Source organism: Nilaparvata lugens, chromosome 8 (genome assembly GCF_014356525.2).
Source record: "Nilaparvata lugens isolate BPH chromosome 8, ASM1435652v1, whole genome shotgun sequence".
Lineage (NCBI taxonomy): Eukaryota > Metazoa > Arthropoda > Insecta > Hemiptera > Delphacidae > Nilaparvata > Nilaparvata lugens.
The window spans coordinates 46272201-46290021 of NC_052511.1; the positions used below are offsets into that span (position 1 = coordinate 46272201).

At 34.9% G+C, this 17821-nt stretch overlaps 1 protein-coding gene across 1 annotated transcript in view; it reads left to right on the plus strand.

Moving 5' to 3' along the window:
- The first annotated feature begins 11562 nt into the window (after window positions 1-11562).
- LOC111049252 (Usher syndrome type-1G protein) overlaps window positions 11563-17821 on the plus strand; it is a 37472-nt gene continuing 31213 nt past the window's right edge. Inside the window, exons 1-2 of the mRNA XM_039434939.1 lie at window positions 11563-12072; window positions 13750-13879. Coding sequence (XP_039290873.1) covers window positions 13860-13879 — 20 coding nt within the window. The 5' untranslated portion in view covers window positions 11563-12072; window positions 13750-13859. The remainder of the gene's footprint in view (window positions 12073-13749; window positions 13880-17821) is intronic.

Consider the following 17821-nt stretch of genomic DNA (forward strand, 5'->3'; position numbering starts at 1 on the left):
TCTATATCTAAATAGCGATTACTTAGCCATTATAACGTGGACTTCACTATCGTAATTATATATACTACCCAATAACTAAAATATTGTCAAAAAATATCATGAATTCATTTAAAAGTTAAAAATCTGGTGTGGCGCACTCACACAACTTTCCTTGCCGTTATGAAAATTGATCACCTGACGCTAGTGTTCCCGCGCATCTCAAGTCTACTATTCAAAGATTTGAGCCAGCTGGTGACAGGGCAATAACGCTGGAGACACACATGAGGTCTTCTATCTCTTCATAGTGAATGATTTAATAGAATCACAATAATTTGCAATTGAATAATCACATTTTCTCGAATTTAAAGCTATTTTCAATTTTAGGTGAAAATGTTACTGAACATTATTGTAGAGATTTCCATGCTCAATCTACTCCACTTGATTTTTCTTGTTTCAATTGTATCTGAAGCCTGAAATTGGGAATCTATCTGCATTGATGGGGCGGAGCTCCTGAATTTTTACAGATATAGGACTTGTGGCAGTTGATAGAGCTTATCGATGACTATTTTAGGTATGAATTTGATCAAAATCGTTGGAGCCGTTTCCGAGAAAATCACGAAAACCCTGTTTTTGACAACATTTTCGCCATTTTAGCCGCCATCTTGAATATTGCATTAATAATCCAAATTGTTCGTGTCGGATCCTTATAGTGAAAGGACCTTAAGTTCCAATTTCAAGTCATTCCGTTGTTGGGAACGAGATATCGTGTACACAGACGCACATACTCATACACACACACACACACACACACACACACACACACACACACACACACACACACACACACACACACACACACACAACACACACACACACACCACAGACCAATACCAAAAACCACTTTTTTGGACTCAGGGGACCTTGAAACGTATCGAAATTTAGAAATTGGGGTACCTTAATTTTTTTCGGAAAGCAATACTTTCCTTACCTATGGTAATAGGGCAAGGAAAGTAAAAACATGTTTCAACACTGAAGATAACACTCCATAGGTGTTGAAACATCTTTTAAACTTTTTAATGGATGCGTGACAATATTCTAGTGGACTATTATGTTTTATGTGATCAAAACTGAACAAGAATTCGTACGACTAAGTGAATATGTGGGCCATCTCACTGCAAGGCTGGGAAAGCTGATCACCGGAGTTTATTGTGCGCGAAAAACGCTTTTCATTGTGAACACTAATTGGAAATTCTCTCTCATGTGACTGTGAGACCTGTAAAACTACTCAAGGTTCCTCTAAAATGTTGGCATTATGGGAAGCATTTATTGGGGAATTCTTCTTTTTCTTATTCTTCTTCTTCTTCTTCTTCTTCTCCTCCTCCTCCTCACAATTCTTATGCTTCTTCTTCTTCTCCTCCTCCTCCTCCTCCTCCTCCTCCTCCCCTCATACTTCTTTATCTTCTTCTTCTTCTTCTTCTTCTTCTTCTTCTCCTCCTCCTCCCCTCCTCCTCCTCCTCCTCCTCCTCCTCCTCCCCCATACTTCTTTTATCATCTTCTTCTTCTTCTTCTTCTTCTTCTTCTTTTTCTTCTTCTTCTTCTTCTTCTTCTTCTTCTTCTCTTCTTCTTCTTCTTCTTCTTCTTCTTCTTCTTCTTCTTCTTCTTCTTCTTCTTCTTCTCTTCTTTTTCTTCTTCTTTATCTTAGAAACGTATAAATGAGCCTCACTGGGTACAGTACATCTAATTCAATAGAATAGTGTTCCAATGGTTTGTAACAAGAAATTCTTTTCCAATTTGACAAGAAAATTGTTCACACACTGAAGCGTTTACACACAATCATGTGTGAATCATCAACGTATTCACTGCTAACGGTAGCCATTGGTTAAGTGAGAAGCATTTCTATAAAGAATGCTGACATTCTAGAGTAAATGAGAGAGCTTTTAGAGCGTGTGAGAGCAGCGCATCAACATCGTAATTCAACATGAAATTGGAGAATAACATCAAAAACCACGGTACACTGTAGGCCTATATATTGTGAGGTCCACGTTATAATGGAAGATCTTATTAACTTTGGTGATGCTATTCTTGTCTATCATTCGACAAAGCAGGTGGTGTTATCCTTTTCTAGCTCTGCAAAATAAGATATCGTTCTTCAACAATGTAGAAATATTATTAATAATTAACCTCAAGGAGACAAACTGGGGTGTTTCACACCCCAGGGATTTTTTTTCTGTTCTGCAGTTGATAATATCAAACAGATGGGAATTTTAGCCCAGTCTAAATTAGGTTTGAAGCATTGTCAACTGCTCTCCACCACTTCCAGTCAGTAATAGCGTTCTACAAGGTCACCAGCTCATCTGGGATTTCTAACACCCCTGAGTGTCTTTTTCGTAGGACTTTTATCGAATACTCGTTTACAAAGATTTACTTGTATTGACCACTACGAATGTGGTATGTGATGATGGATCAGATTGGAATAAATGTTATGATTCTCTACAACTTGAGGTTCAAAACAATGAAATGAAGAGACGTGAGTTTTTTATGAAGTTTTCATTGGCAATGATCAAGCCATTCCTTCAAACCAGATTAGGAGCTCCAACAGTGAGGCGGAACATACGTACTTCTAAAATTAGTATAAAAATTGATAAGCAATGTTTTACTTTTGATTTCTGTATGCACTTGGAACAAAAATTATTAAGAAATGAAGAAGTACTTCTTTTCTCTATATTTTTCAAAGAAACATGCAAAATCAAATTGGGGTGTTCAACACCCCAGTGTGTCTACTGTGTTAGCATAAAGTAAGTGTGTCTCTGTAGGTTTAATGTAATATTAAATCTCAGTTATGGAAATTCATTATTAAATCATCACAAATTATATTTTCTTGTTAAATAATTCATTATTTTTAACAAGAATGAACAGTAGTTGGTTGATATTACATCTATATAATATAATAATTATAATATATAAAAGCGGAATGACACTGACTGACTGACTGACTGACTCACTCACTCGCAGAACTAAAAATCAACCGAACCAAAAACGTTCAAATTTGGTAGGTATGTTCAGTTGGCCCTTTAGAGGCGCACAAAGAACGGATTTGGAAAAATTCACAAAGATACGCCCAAAATCAGCGTTTTTCCAGCGTTTTCTCAGCTTTATATAGAACAAATGAACAGAAAATGTTTAAATTTAGTACAGAAGCTCAGCTAGGGTGTATTAATGTTGTGTTAAAAGGAATTCCCAATAAAGTCAAAGATACGCCCAAAATAAGCGTTTTTCCAGGCTTTTTTCTCAGATTTATCGAGAACAAATGAACATAAATTTTTCAAATTTAGTACAGAAGCTGAGCTAGGGTGTAATAATGTTGTGTAAGAAGGAATTGGCAATAACGTCAAAGATACGCCCAAAATTAGCGTTTTTCCAGCGTTTTTCTCAGATTTATCGACAACAAATGAACAGAAAATGTTCAAATTTAGTACAAAAGCTAAGCTAGGGTGTAATAATGTTGTGTTAGGAGGAATTTGCAATAGCGTCAAAAGATACGCCCAAAATTAGCGGTTTTTTTGCGTTTTCTCAGTTCTTACATCAAGTGATTGACAGAAAATGTTCAAACTTGGTACAGAGGTTTAGCTAGGGTCTAAAAATTTTGTGATGAGGTGACTTCAATATTTCATCAAAGATACACCCAAAATCAACGTTTTCCTCAGCTTTTCTGCGTTTTCTCAGTACTTTGACTTTGTGATGGAATGAAGCATGCCCAAATGAAATATGCAGGCGAGCGAAGCGAGCCCGCTGATCTCATTTTTGGACGATCCAGTCGGAGGTCCAGGGGGCGGAACCCCTGGCTAGACGGATATGGCAAGCGAAGCGAGCCTGACGGCTAGTCAGATATTTATACATGTGTTGTCTCATCGTTCCCCACTGCCATTATAACGTTGACCTCAATTCAGGAAATAGCATAATATTATAGATAATAGAAATATATATTTTAATGGATGAGTTATTGATTTGAAGCTAGAATAGTGGAAACAAGAGAGCTACAAGAGAGCTACAAGAGAGAAAGAAGGAGAATGAAAAATTGGAAGGAGTGGAGTAGTCACATGATAATATTTAGAGAGTGTGAGATTGAAGTAGGAGTGGGAGATTGATTGATTGAGTACTTTATTTATGTAGATTACAATATATATTGTCTTATACACTTATATACAATAGCTTACAATACAGCAAAATTATAGATGAATTTACATGATATAGACTAAGAAAATAATTATTGAACTGTATATGATATGAAAAAGCAATTTGTAATATAATAACTATAGATAATAATTATATTGTTATGCATCTACATAAATTGGCGGAGCTTTGGACATATCAATGTCCATTCTTCGGAAAGAATATTAAAAATATCCTCCCCACTAACTCTCTACCAAATTAGAGAGAGACAGTGAGAGATAGTATGAGGAATGAGAGAGTAAATGGTCAAGTGTTCCAGTTCAACCAAGAGAGAGAGAATTAGACCTTTGGGAGAGATTAGATTAGATTTCTTTATTCATGTATGTCACAATATTTACTGGCTTATACACTGATTTACATTGAATGACGGTAATGCTAATTATTCAACGAATTTTACAAAGTATGAAAAATTGATCAATGAGAATAAAGATTAAATTCAATTAGAATAACGATAATATAATAATGTGACGTAACTTCATAAATCGGTGGTGTTTCAACAAATAATTGTCGATTCTCTAAGAAGGATATAAAATATCCTTCCCATTAACACACGACCGGGTTGTGATGAATTAGAGCTGTTGGGAATTATAACTCGAAGTAATGTTCAAATAAGAAATTATACTTAGTTGAAAACTAATTGATTTGAATTTTAGAATTATGGGATGAATGAATGAATGAAATATAGAATGATAGTGAATACAATATTGCATTAATAAAGCCAAATAGTAAAGGCCAGTTTAAAAAAATTCATTGTTGCGATTGATGATACGCAGTTGTTTTTATGAAGGTTTTCATGCTCAAGAGTTGATATTTTGTTTTTCATGTTGTTTTAGTTTTTGTATGGTGGGGAATTTGAATTATTTATGTAATTATATTGTGTCATAGCACTTATATTTTGCATGGCTTCATCTGTTGACTGAAGAATAGATAATTATCATTTGGAATGTGCTGCCCGCACGGAGAACTGTTTAAATTGCAATATGATTTATTATTGTAGTTTCAATTTTTTTTTCTCTTGATTCTTTTTTGAAATTTTGTAGTTTCTTAAGATTTTGTATACTATTAATGTAAGACTCTATATATTCCTTCTTTCATTTTTTTCTATATGTGAGGCGGAAAGCAAAAAGGGCCCTCTTGTCGAACTTTGAACATTTTGAGATAATATTTTTGTATTTTTAAGCTATAAATTCCTGACAATTCAATGCAAAATTCAAATTTCTATCTGTAAATTTGAAAAAGTTATGGCTGTTTAAAGTTTTCATAACTGAAATGGTAGTTTTGAGAAAAACGCGTTTCAAAGTTTGATAACATCACTGCTTGTTTATTTTACATACTTAAGAAATAAATCATACATCAAAACAAACTTTAATATGTCAACAATCAAAAAATTGATGAAAAAATTCCCCCCTTCCTCTTTATTCTTCCCCCCACCACAATTCCCCACCCCTCTTTTATCCTTTTCATACCTCTACTGGCCTCATTTATACTCTTTTCTTTTAAAGTCCACTTGATAATTATCATCCCTTATATTATACTCCCTCCCTTTACTCCTACCATTCCAATTTACTCTTCACCCCCTCATCACTGCCCCCTCTCCCACCCCTCTCTTATCCTCATCATTCTATTATAGGCCCTATTCATCCCTTTTTCACTCCTTTCTCCTTAATATACTTTGAAATTAGTATCCTTAATAACTATACTTCTTCCCTCTATGCCTACCCTCCCCATCTGCTCACCCCCTTTATCGCCCCCCCCCCACTTCCACCCCTCTCTTATCCTTTTAATTCCTCTATAGGCCCTACTTCTCCCCTTTTCACTCCTTTTAACTTAAGTAGCTTATACTTATAAATTATTATCAATAATTATTCTCCTTCCCTTTACACCTACCCTCCCTATTTTCTCATCCCCCTCCATCACTCCCATAAGCTCTTTCATAACCCCCATGTCCCTAAAAGCTATAAAATGAAAAGATGGAAAATACAAACAATAAAACTACAATTAAAATGCTTTCTCTCTTTTCTACATACCAGAGTCAAAAACTCTTTCCATAAGCTCTTTAATAACCCCCATGTCCCTAAAATCTAAAAATAAAAAGATGGAAAATACAAACAATAAAACTACAACTAAAATGTTTTCCCTCTTTTCCAAATACCGGTAGGCCTATCAAAAACAGTTCAAGTGCTTCGTTTCCTCTTCCTTTTTGTTTGCTTTGAGACTGGATTTGGCACATCAGGATCAGGCTGTGGATCAGCTACAGAAGTGCTGGCTCCTTGATCTGGATCAGATGGAACTGCAGGACAAAGCCGGTCTTTGTATTCTTCTTTGCAGTATGTCCTGATGTTCTTGAAGAGATATTCTCTGCGTTGTCTTGACATCCCAGTTGGTTTCACTTCACTTGGGAACCCTTCTGGTCCATTTTTGTTTGGGAAGATGTTGTGCACAATAGAATTACCATCAATATCAAATTTGCAATTCACATTTCCTTTACTTTCTACATTAAATTCGAAGTGGTTGTACTTTGTGATGTTAGGAACCTTTTTTGCTTCATTCTTTGCGAAAAACCCTAACCAGTCATACACTTTTATTTCAACATTGCCCTCTTCATCACCAGTAGGTATTGCAGAGTTAACATGGCTGGTAGGTGTGGAATTTTCAACACATTCAACAAGATCTTGAATAGAAGACACATAGGTTACTCTAAACTTTTTCTTCAGTAAGCCAAAAGCCCAGTCACAAGAAAACTTCGTGTGACCAACAGGCATGAATGAGAATATTATTTTCTTGTTTTTGTCATTACATATACGCCAAGCAAGGTAACCAAGTACAATGTTATTTTTGTTTTGGCCTACACAATTGTCGGCGTGAATAAACATTGTGTCTTCCCCATGGCTATTAGTTTCCAGGTAGTTATGGAACAGGGACACTATAAGGTTTGATCCTTTTGATGAACTTACACTTTCTGGTAAGAGGTAGTTTACTTGTTTATTAACTGTTTCACACATAACGCCGAATAAACCAACTTTGAATGGTACCAAAAAGTAAATAGGGCCTGGTTGCAGTGGGTTGCTGGGTATATGCATTTGTTGAGCCATGTCGAAGCTATAGTGAACAGTACTCTTATCATTATTTTCAAAGTTATCCCTAGTGAGTTTGATTGTTTCTCTGTAAAACTTCCTCTCTTTGGCAGCTAATTGGAGGTGGGCTCTCATTTTTTCAATGGTATCCATTTTAGCTTCATCTGACAACAAAGCCATAGCATCTCCAGACGTGAAATGCTTTTGGCAAAATGCACAAAGATCTGATCTTGGTTTCATTATCACTATTTCCGGACAAATAGTTTTCCATATGTTACAAAATATCTTTAATGACACTGGTTTTTCTAACATGTCCTCCCTGAATGAAGCTTTATAAGTGTCAAAAATTTTGAGCTTAGTGTCATTGGAAGGCAATAACTTCAAACTAGCATTGTACACTGTGCTACTTCTTCCTGGCAAGAGAATTGCATGCTGTTCTGCATAATTACTGAGGAACCTTACTACAAACTGAGTATTTACAAATGGAGTAACATTCTTAGCTGTTTTCCCAGCATTACCGTGTGGTTTTGCTATCATGCCTGTTTTATTGAAGGTTTTTGTAAGACGTTTTAGTCGTTTTTCTTTAATTTGATGAGCAAACATATACGTTTTTTTACAAACTGGTCGCCCTTTAACAAAAAAACGCGTTCTGTTTTGTTTCCTTTCAAGGTTTATTTGACCGGTTCGAGATGTTGTTTCATTGTCGAGAGTCAGACAGCGAAGTTGGCCTAGAATAATTTGGTCCAAGGTGTTGACATGAGTATTATCATAATGGTCAATTTCAACACATTCACGGCGCATTTCAACAAAGTCGTCAGCAGTAAATGTACTGCTACATTTTTCTTTGCAGCCACAACCTGATTCTAGAAACTGTAAAACTACAGCTAGGTCTTTATCAGCATCATAAGTGTCAATAAGTTCATCACATTTGTCACCTACAACCAACAGCTCCCCTGCATCATCTTCATTAATAATTGGTTGATCTTGCCCAGTTTGATCAACTTCAACAATCACATCTTCTACATCAATTAGGTCTAAAAGGTTACCTGTGGTTTCATCAAGAATTGGAATGTCACTAATCAAAGAAACGTCTGGAACTTCAGCAAGCTGGGAGTCTGGATCATCTTCATCACTTGAACTTTCATTTGAACTCAATTGTCTATCAGCAAAATATTCTTCATAAACTTCATAGTCTTCTTCATTAAGTACACCACCAATACCAATGTTATTGAGTAGTCTTGCAATTTTATCTTCACTCATGATTCAAACTAAACCGAACACAAACAGTAACAGTACATACCTTGTTGTGATGTTTATCAACAACATGAACTCAAGTGAATTCAAACAGCTGTTTCTCTGCCAAACACTTTTCATCTGTGGAATAGCATGGCTGCCAACTGTGTCTTGTTGGATAAAATGTTTATTTTAACAGAAATAATGTTCTGTATGAAGTATGAAACTGTACTAATTCTCTACAATGCCAAAATAATTAATAGCAGGCTATTTTGTGCAGCATTTCCATATGCAGTAGTGTGTTTTAGAAAAGGGACCTCTTGTCGCACAATGTTATTTCTCCATAACGACAAGAGGTCCCTTTTCTTAAACAGAACATAGCTCCACTATTCGATTATTATCGATTACAATCGATGTTTTCCAACAGTTGATGTTGTGTTTAACCTGTACAGAATGAAGCAGACTACAATAATCGACTAAAAACCGAATATCGATATTTTTGACATTGATCACTTGATTTGCCTCTCCTGCAAAATTAACTTCTGCGACAAGAGGGCCCTTTTCGCTTTCCGCATCACATATTTTGTTTGATCATTTTCTATTGTGATTAAATATACGAAGAAAGGCCCCACACAGGATTACCTTTGGGGCTTCATTTAGACTATGATGATAAACATGTATTGTGTATGCGTGGGTGTTTGCTACACCAGTTATGCTATTTTATTTCAATTTGTTTGTACAATGTTTGTTTTTGGTCGAATAAATTATTATTATTATAATGATTTAAATTAGATAAATTAAACAAATTGTAACCGAACCAGAATGGGGGTAGAATTAAGAGATCCCTAAATTCTAAAGGGAGAGTCATGGGACTTTATTAAACATCAAACTTTAGCATTCTATTGAACTTGTAAAATTTTATTAAATGAATTAAACTAATTCAAATTTGGACAATAACAAAAATAATCCATATCGGTTCATTGCACATTCTAAAAATTCAAGATGACTGCATGTAAGATTTTGCTAACTGATTATCTGGATTCTAACTGTTCACGAAGGTAGCGTGGACTTTACTCATTTCTCAATTACAAATATATGATACTAGGGACTCGGTCATTCAAGGGTCTTTAGCATGAGCTAGAAAATATAATGGCACTAACAATCGATCAATTTATAAATTCATTACTATTTAGAAATTTTCACTACACTGATTACTCCCGGATAACTTACTAATTTAAACAAACATTGACATATTCATTTCAAATAATCAATAAACTACTTCAACTTGACTCGCGGCGAAAAATAATACATATTAACAAACGTAAACAGGAAACAAATTCAACACACACGTTAATTTTGAGCCCTCGAGGCCCGAGGCTACCTCTGGATTTTAAATGGGAATTCGGCCGCGGCTTGATTGGAACTGAACTATTCCACGCAAATTATGTTCCCCTTCCACCAACGAGACAACTACTTCAACTTCCGATCAATAAACTACTTCAACTTTAACGGTCCACGTGGAGACGGGCATAATTCCGTGGAAAAGGAAAATAATGCAAGTTTGAAATATTCCCAAATACTCGTGTATTTTCCATCGCTAACGGAAATACAGCTCCGTGAGAATACCTCAACCCTGCATAAAATTGGAGTCTCCTCGGACGCAAGTTAGCAAAATCTTAATGTGAGAAAATTATTTTTTAACAGAAAAATAAATTTCTCACGATAAAAATTTACACACAAAATTCAGCTACAAGATCACTAAAGTCTTATTGTTGAAGTCCTAATTCTACACTTTTCGAATGAACCCATACTAAATTTTATCTCTATGAAAATACAAACCCATAATTAATTTATTTATTTCAATATTATCACCATCACAAAATGTTATAGGGTGGGATTTAATTAAAATTTGTGAAATTGATTGGGTAATATTAACAATATACAATACAAACGAACAGAAAATCTTGAGATGGGAAGATGAATAAGCTTATGTATTATGTAGAATAGAGATGGGATGTGGAAAATGGATGAATGAATGGAATGAAGAATGGAAAGGAAGAGAGATTAGAATATTTGTCATGCGGTGCTCTAGGGTTGGACAGACTCACGTCATTTTCTCTATAAGATACTTTTTAAAGACAGGATGAAGCCCGCTCGGCTCTCTATGCATCTAATAGAGCTGGGAAGTTTATTCCATTCACGACAAGCACTGACAAGGAACGATTTGGAATAGATAGTAGTTCGATGATTTGGTATCCTGAGAGTATTTGAACCAGTTCTAGTATGAGAAGCATCTATCCTCCTACCATCGGAAGATGAGAGGATGAGATCTTGGTAGAGAGTTAGTGGGGAGGATATTTTGAATATTCTTTCCGAAGAATGGACATTGATATGTCCAATGCTCTGCCAATTTATGTAGATGCATAACAATATAATTATCTATAGTTATTATATTACAAATTGCTTTTTCATATCATATACAGTTCAATAATTATTTTCTTAGTCTATATTTTGTAAATTCATCTATTATTTTGCTGTATTGTAAGCTATTGTACATGAGTGTATAAGCCAGTATATATTGTTATCTACATAAATAAAGTACTCAATCAATCAATCGGAAACAAATTTAAAATCATTTTTGAAATAGTTGGAATTGCCATATTTTAATGTATCTCTAACAAGTGAGTGAGAGCGAAAGTAAGAACGCATGAGAAAAAGAGAGATAGTCAGAGAGTGAGTGAGAGTGCATTAGGGAAAGGACAGTAAAAAAGGACGAAGGATTCACATGATAATAATCCTCCCAGACCTCCCAACATATATCAACTACCTATATCTATACTCTAAGGCTATAATTTTCACAGCAGGACTATCTATAACACCACTACCTATATCTTCACCATCTATAGTGAAACTCTCTTCAGCCTAACTATATACAGTTATAATGCACATTTCACACTGGCTTGCAACGAACGAGGTCACGGTACCTTTCATCCTCTCTTTCATCTTCTCTTCTTCACTCTCTCTCTCCTTCATATCCTTTGGAGCCTATCCTTCCTCTAGTTGCCAGGTGCAAGGCTTACAGGAAGGATACTCTTCTCTCTGAACTTCCATAATTTTTTACATCAATTTTCTCACAGTTTTTTCCAGTAAACCTTTAACTAATCATTGTTAGCCCTTAACTGTCGATTTATAACAATCTAGTGAGTTATCTTGTCAAGTTTCTAAACTTCAGTTAAAGTTTTTTGAGGTTATGTTATTTAAAATTTTGGAGGTCAGCGCTCATCCGTGACGAGAGAGAGAGTGAGGGAGTTAGTGAGAGAGTGTGTGAGAGTAAGTGAGAGAGAGACAGCGAATAACCCAACCGGTTCCCCATTGTTGTCAATTTTTAGTTCAGTTTTGTGACTGGCTTTTGATCGTGAACGTGAACTTTGGTATTTTGTGTTTGTGACCGAAAAGAATTTCTCTTATCAGTGTGAAATTCACGAAAATTCTGGTGAAATCTTCTTAGTGATAAGGATGTCAACAGAGAAAGTCATCTGCGTTTGTGAGTGACTTGGTGTGTATCAGATATTGTTTTGTATTTTACTTCAATTTTTGAACAAGATTTGATTATTTGACAATATTTTATGTGGAAAACACAATAATATCCTTAAAAAATCGTATATAAACTTTGTTCAAATCTTAGAATCTGAATAAATTCTTAGGTGTGATAGGAAATGTGGGCTGAGTCCAGACTATGTTGTATCAGTTATTGTTTTGTATTTTAGTTTAATTTCCCATAGATATTTGAATTTTTCATTCTGTTATATTTGGGAAACACATTAATATCTTAAAAAAAATTTAATATCAACTTTGTTCCAGTCTTAGAATCTGAATAAATTCTTAGGTGTGATAGAAAATGTAGGCTGAGTCCAGACTATGTCGTATCAGTTCTTGAATTGTATTTTAGTTTCATTTTTTAACAAAATTTGAGAATATTTTCTATGGAGAACAATAATATCTTTCAAAATATTCAATATGAACTTTGTCCCAAACTTAGAATCTGGATAATTTGTTTGGTGTGATAGAAAATGTAGGCTGAATCCAGACTATGTTGTATCAGTTATTGTTTTGTATTTTAGTTCAATTCCTCTCAAATATTTGATTCTGTTCTGTTTCGAAAATACATAATTATCCTTGAAAAATTTAATATTAACTTTGTTCCAGTCTTAGAATCTGAATGAATTGTTGGAAGTGGTAAGAAAATGTGGGCTGAATCCAAACTATGTTGTATCAGTTATTGTTCTGTATTTTAGTTCAATTTCTCCCAAATATCTCATTATTTGACACTGTTTTCAGAGGGATTTACATTAATATCCTTTAAAAAATTTAATAATAACTTTGTTCCAGTCTTAGATCTGAATAAATTGTTGGATGTGATAGAAAAAAATGTAGGACTCCAAACTATAACAATCAAATTAAAAAGAAAAGCCTGAATGAAACAACTTCACATTGTAAAAATTCCTATAGGATATCATTATGCATCTTTAAAGAACTATTTATCATTGTTTATTTATACATTTATTAATTTCTGGATGCTATTACAGATGATATCATGAATATAATTTATTATAAATTCAAGAACTAAAGAGCTATACGAGAAAATTCAGGGAATTCACTGTAGAAATTGATAATGGTGTAACAATGAAAACTAGTTCCCCATTGAGGAAAGTGTTTGAAAAGACGATTTCAAGTCGTAATATTATTAGGAAAATCAAGCCTACTTTTGTTACATATTTTGACACATAAGTGCCACTCATATCCAATAACTCGACGATCAATTATTATTATCTTTAAAAAAGCAATGGTATAATATCAATTCTGATAATCTATATGAAGAATACCCAATTCATGATTCCTAAATAAATCTGGTCTACTCTAATAATTTATCAGTAGTGATCATAGAAATTTCTATACAGTAAATAGTAGTATTATACTATAATTTACAATGATTCATAGACCATATACTGTAGAATGTAAGTTAATGTTAGTTTGTTTGAAACACAAATGAATTCCGTAACTTGACTGCTCCCTTAGAATAATTTAGAAACATTTAGGTTTATTTTCTTCCAGTTTTAAATGATATAGCTTGAAAGGGAAAAGATGCTCCACTGGAATACTTGTTATCATGACCACGAATAAAATGAAAAGGTTCACTTTTTGGTAAAATTTTATCACAATTTTCTGTTTCCAGCTAAAGCTTCGAGCGAGATGATTGAAGTCTACAGAACGGAAACTGGGAAAAATACCACATTTTTAACAAAATACCATCATAAACCTGAGATGACAAACTGAGTTTCAGTCATGTCCAACAGATTTCATAAGTATGTATTATTTTATTCCCTGGTATATAAAAAGGGAACGGATGTCCCACGAAGAGGTTTACACGTTTGATTTTATATTACGTGCCCATTCATGTTTGCTTGTTTGTTTGTTTGTTTTTAAAGCTTCCCAGAGACTCTAATCAGAGTATAGGAATTGTCAAAAATTTATAATACATACAGTATTACGATAAAAGAAGAAAAAAATCACACAAAGGAACCCTCTCTACACACAAACTCATGCACGGAACTTTTTCAAATTTCACACAGTTTACAAAGTAGGTTCTAAAAATATTCTGGGAAAATTTCTACTGCCCAACCTTTGTAGAAACAAAATTACGGCATGTTGAAAAACGATACTTCAAAAACATTAGAATAGCTATTCATGTACTAAGAGCGTAATGCGCGACTTTATCGCTCGCGCAAAACAGTTATCACACGACGCAAAGCGGAGCGTAATAATGTTGCAAGAGCGATAAAGAAGCATTACGCGCGAACTACTTACAAAATTTTTTCTACAACTGCACAAACCTGTTAAATTACTTATATCGGCGGAGTTACAATTACCGACTTTTTAGGTTAAGATCTGGCTTTTTGGCGAGCTGCTTACCATCAGCTGCTTAGCGAGCGTAAAGAAACTCTTCTGCGCATGCGCGAATGTTTAGCGAGCGTAAAAAAATCTACTGCACATGCGCGGATGGTTAGCGAGCGAAAAAGTAGATTCTCTTTAGAAATAAGCCGTTTTACGAGGAGAATTGAGTATGTAAATTCTTTCTTTACGCGCAGTTGTAGAAAAAGGTGTTTTTGGTTTTATAAAATACTACACGTCAGGCTCGCTTCGCTCGCCATATCCTTCTAGCCAGGGACCCCCGATTGGACCCCCGACTGGATCGTCCAAGAATGGGATCAGCAGGCTCGATTCGCTCGCCTGCATTTTTCATTTGAGCATTTTTATCATATGTTATGACGATCCAGTCGGGGGTCCAGACTAAACGTCTGGCTAAACGGAAATGGCGAGCGAAGCGAGCCTGATGGCAAGTAATATAATATTCCCAGGAATAGCTCTGATTGAAGTAGCAGTGCCCAATCAATTTTTCCGCGATACATGCATTTCAATCTTCAACTTGGTGCCAACCTAACAAAGTCAACTCAACTTAATGCCAACCTGACAAAATTATTAATCCAGTTACCAGTTAACAACTGTTTCAAAGAGGTACTCTCTCTAGATTATAGTTCTATATCAACATATGGTATGGACATTTTTTAATTATAATATTAAGAGATTGGAATAAGAAGAATATACATGCTAAAAGACGAACTTTAAACCCTTAAAAACCACCCTTAGAGTTGAAATATTGCCAAAAGATTTCTTAGTGCGCCTCTAAAGGGCCAACTGAACATACCTACCAAATTTTAACGTTTTTGGTCCGGTAGATTTCTAGTTCTGCGAGTGAGTGAGTGAGTGAGTGAGTGAGTGAGTGAGTGAGTGAGTGAGTGAGTGAGTGAGTGAGTGAGTCAGTGAGTGAGTGCGATTTCGCTTTTATATATATAGATTTTTATTGTTAAAAATATTAAAGGGCAGTTGCACTTTAGGGCAATATTACTTTTGAATGGAACAACTAGAACAGAGCCTAATAAAAAACCTTGAAAGTCCAAAATTATTGAAATTGAAACCCCATCCACAGCAACAAATAAATAAATATTTTTATTGCATAAAAAGCTGTACATTACAGATATGACAAACGTCAATTATTATAAAAACAAATAAAATACATGAAAATGATCAATGTCACAAAGTACAAAACACAAAAGTACAATAATTTATCAACCACATTGATAAGTACACAATATTTTTGAAATGTATCCACTAATTATCCATGTATCCTATAATGGAGTAGAAGCCACCATTTAATAAATATTTTTTCAATTGGGCTTTAAATACATTTTTATTTGTATTAACAGATTTTATTTCATTTGGGAGCCTATTGTAAAAAATTATTCCTTGATGAAATGGATTTTCCTTTGCTATTGCTAAATTAACATTAGGTAAATGATAGTTATTAGCAGTTCTTGTTCTATGACTGTGGATATTGCTATTAGTGGGTAGAAAATTATTATCAACGGTGCTAAGGATAGACTTGTATATGAATAAAGATGGAAATGTGAGAATACTTTCAATTTTAAAATAATCTCGGCAGAACTGATATCTCGTCAGTTTACACATACATCCAATGGCTTTTTTTTTAAAGTAAATATTTTTCTTACATTTCTTTCACACGGATAACAGCGCTTAAGAAATGATTCGTGAGCTCTTACAAAGAAACTCCGCGGTATCCGGAGAAGTTCCTCTTCTATTGATTGTTCTAGTTCCACGTCATTATTGAATTCATGGGTATAAATTTTCTCCTCCAAGTAACCCCATAAAAATAAGTCACAACAGTTAAACCTTGTGATCACCCCGGCCAATCTAAAAAATCACTTCCACGACCATGAAGTTTTGTCATTTAGTAATATTGCTTAACATGATTTGCGAAATGAGGTGGAGCACCATCTTGTTGGAAGATTGGTTGATCCATTTCTGGTACCATCAAATGAGGCAATACTACTGCAACCTAGAAAACAAATAAGATAATAACTCATTGCAAGTAGTAAGCGAATTGGTGAAATTTTCAATTTGCCACCATTTTGTTTCTACGAAGGTTAGAGAGCTGAAATTTTCCCAGAATATTTTCAGAACCTACTTTGTAAACTGTGTAGGATTAAAAGAAATTCGGTACAAGACTGGGTACGTAATGAAAAATTAAACGTGAAAACCTCTTCGTGGAACACCCGGTATATCTTATGGAACTGTTATTATTTTAATAGATACTACTCCAAACTTCTATTCAATATATGTTGGTTTCCTTAAGCTGACTATCAATAGTAGAACGCTATTCGTAATCTATAAGAAAAAAATCTGGTGTGGCGCACTCACAACTTTCCTTGCCGTTATGAAAATTGATCACCTGACGCTAGTGTTCACGCGCATCTCAAGTCTACTACTTTTCAAAGATCTGAGCCAGCTGGTGACAGGACAATAACGCTCGAAACACACGAGGTCTGCTATCTCTTCCTAGTGAATGATTCAATAGAATCAACAGTTGACAACAGTTTGCAGTTTTCAATTATTGAAATAATCACTTTTTCTCGTATTTCGAGCTTATTTTTAATGTTAGGTAAATATGTAACTGAACATTAATTGTAGAGATTTTCGTGCTCAATCTCTTCCACTCGAAATTTTTTCGTTCAAATTGTATCTGAGGCCTGATAATTGAGAATCTAAAATCAAACTTTGCATAGATGGGGCGGAGCTCCTGAAATTTTTACAGATATTGGACTTGTGGTAGTTGATATAGCTTATCAATGACTATTTTATCTATAAATTTGATCGAAATCGTTGGAGCCATTTTCGAGAAAATCGCGAAAACCCCTGTTTTTGACAACATTTTCGCCATTTTAGCCGCCATCTTGAATCGCATTTGATCGAAACTGTTCGTGTCGGATCCTTATAGTGTAAGGACCTTAAGTTCCAAATTTCAAGTCAATCCGTTAATTGGGAGATGAGATATCGTGTACACAGACGCACATACACTCATACACACACACACACACCACACACACACACACACACACACACACACACACACCACACACCACACACACACACACACACACACAGACACACACACACACACACACACACACAACACACACACACCACACACACACACACACACACACACACACACACACACACACACACACCACACACACACACACACACCCACACACACACACACACCACACACACACCACACACACACACCACACACACACACACACACACACAACCACACACACACAACACACACACCACACACACACACACACACACACACACACACA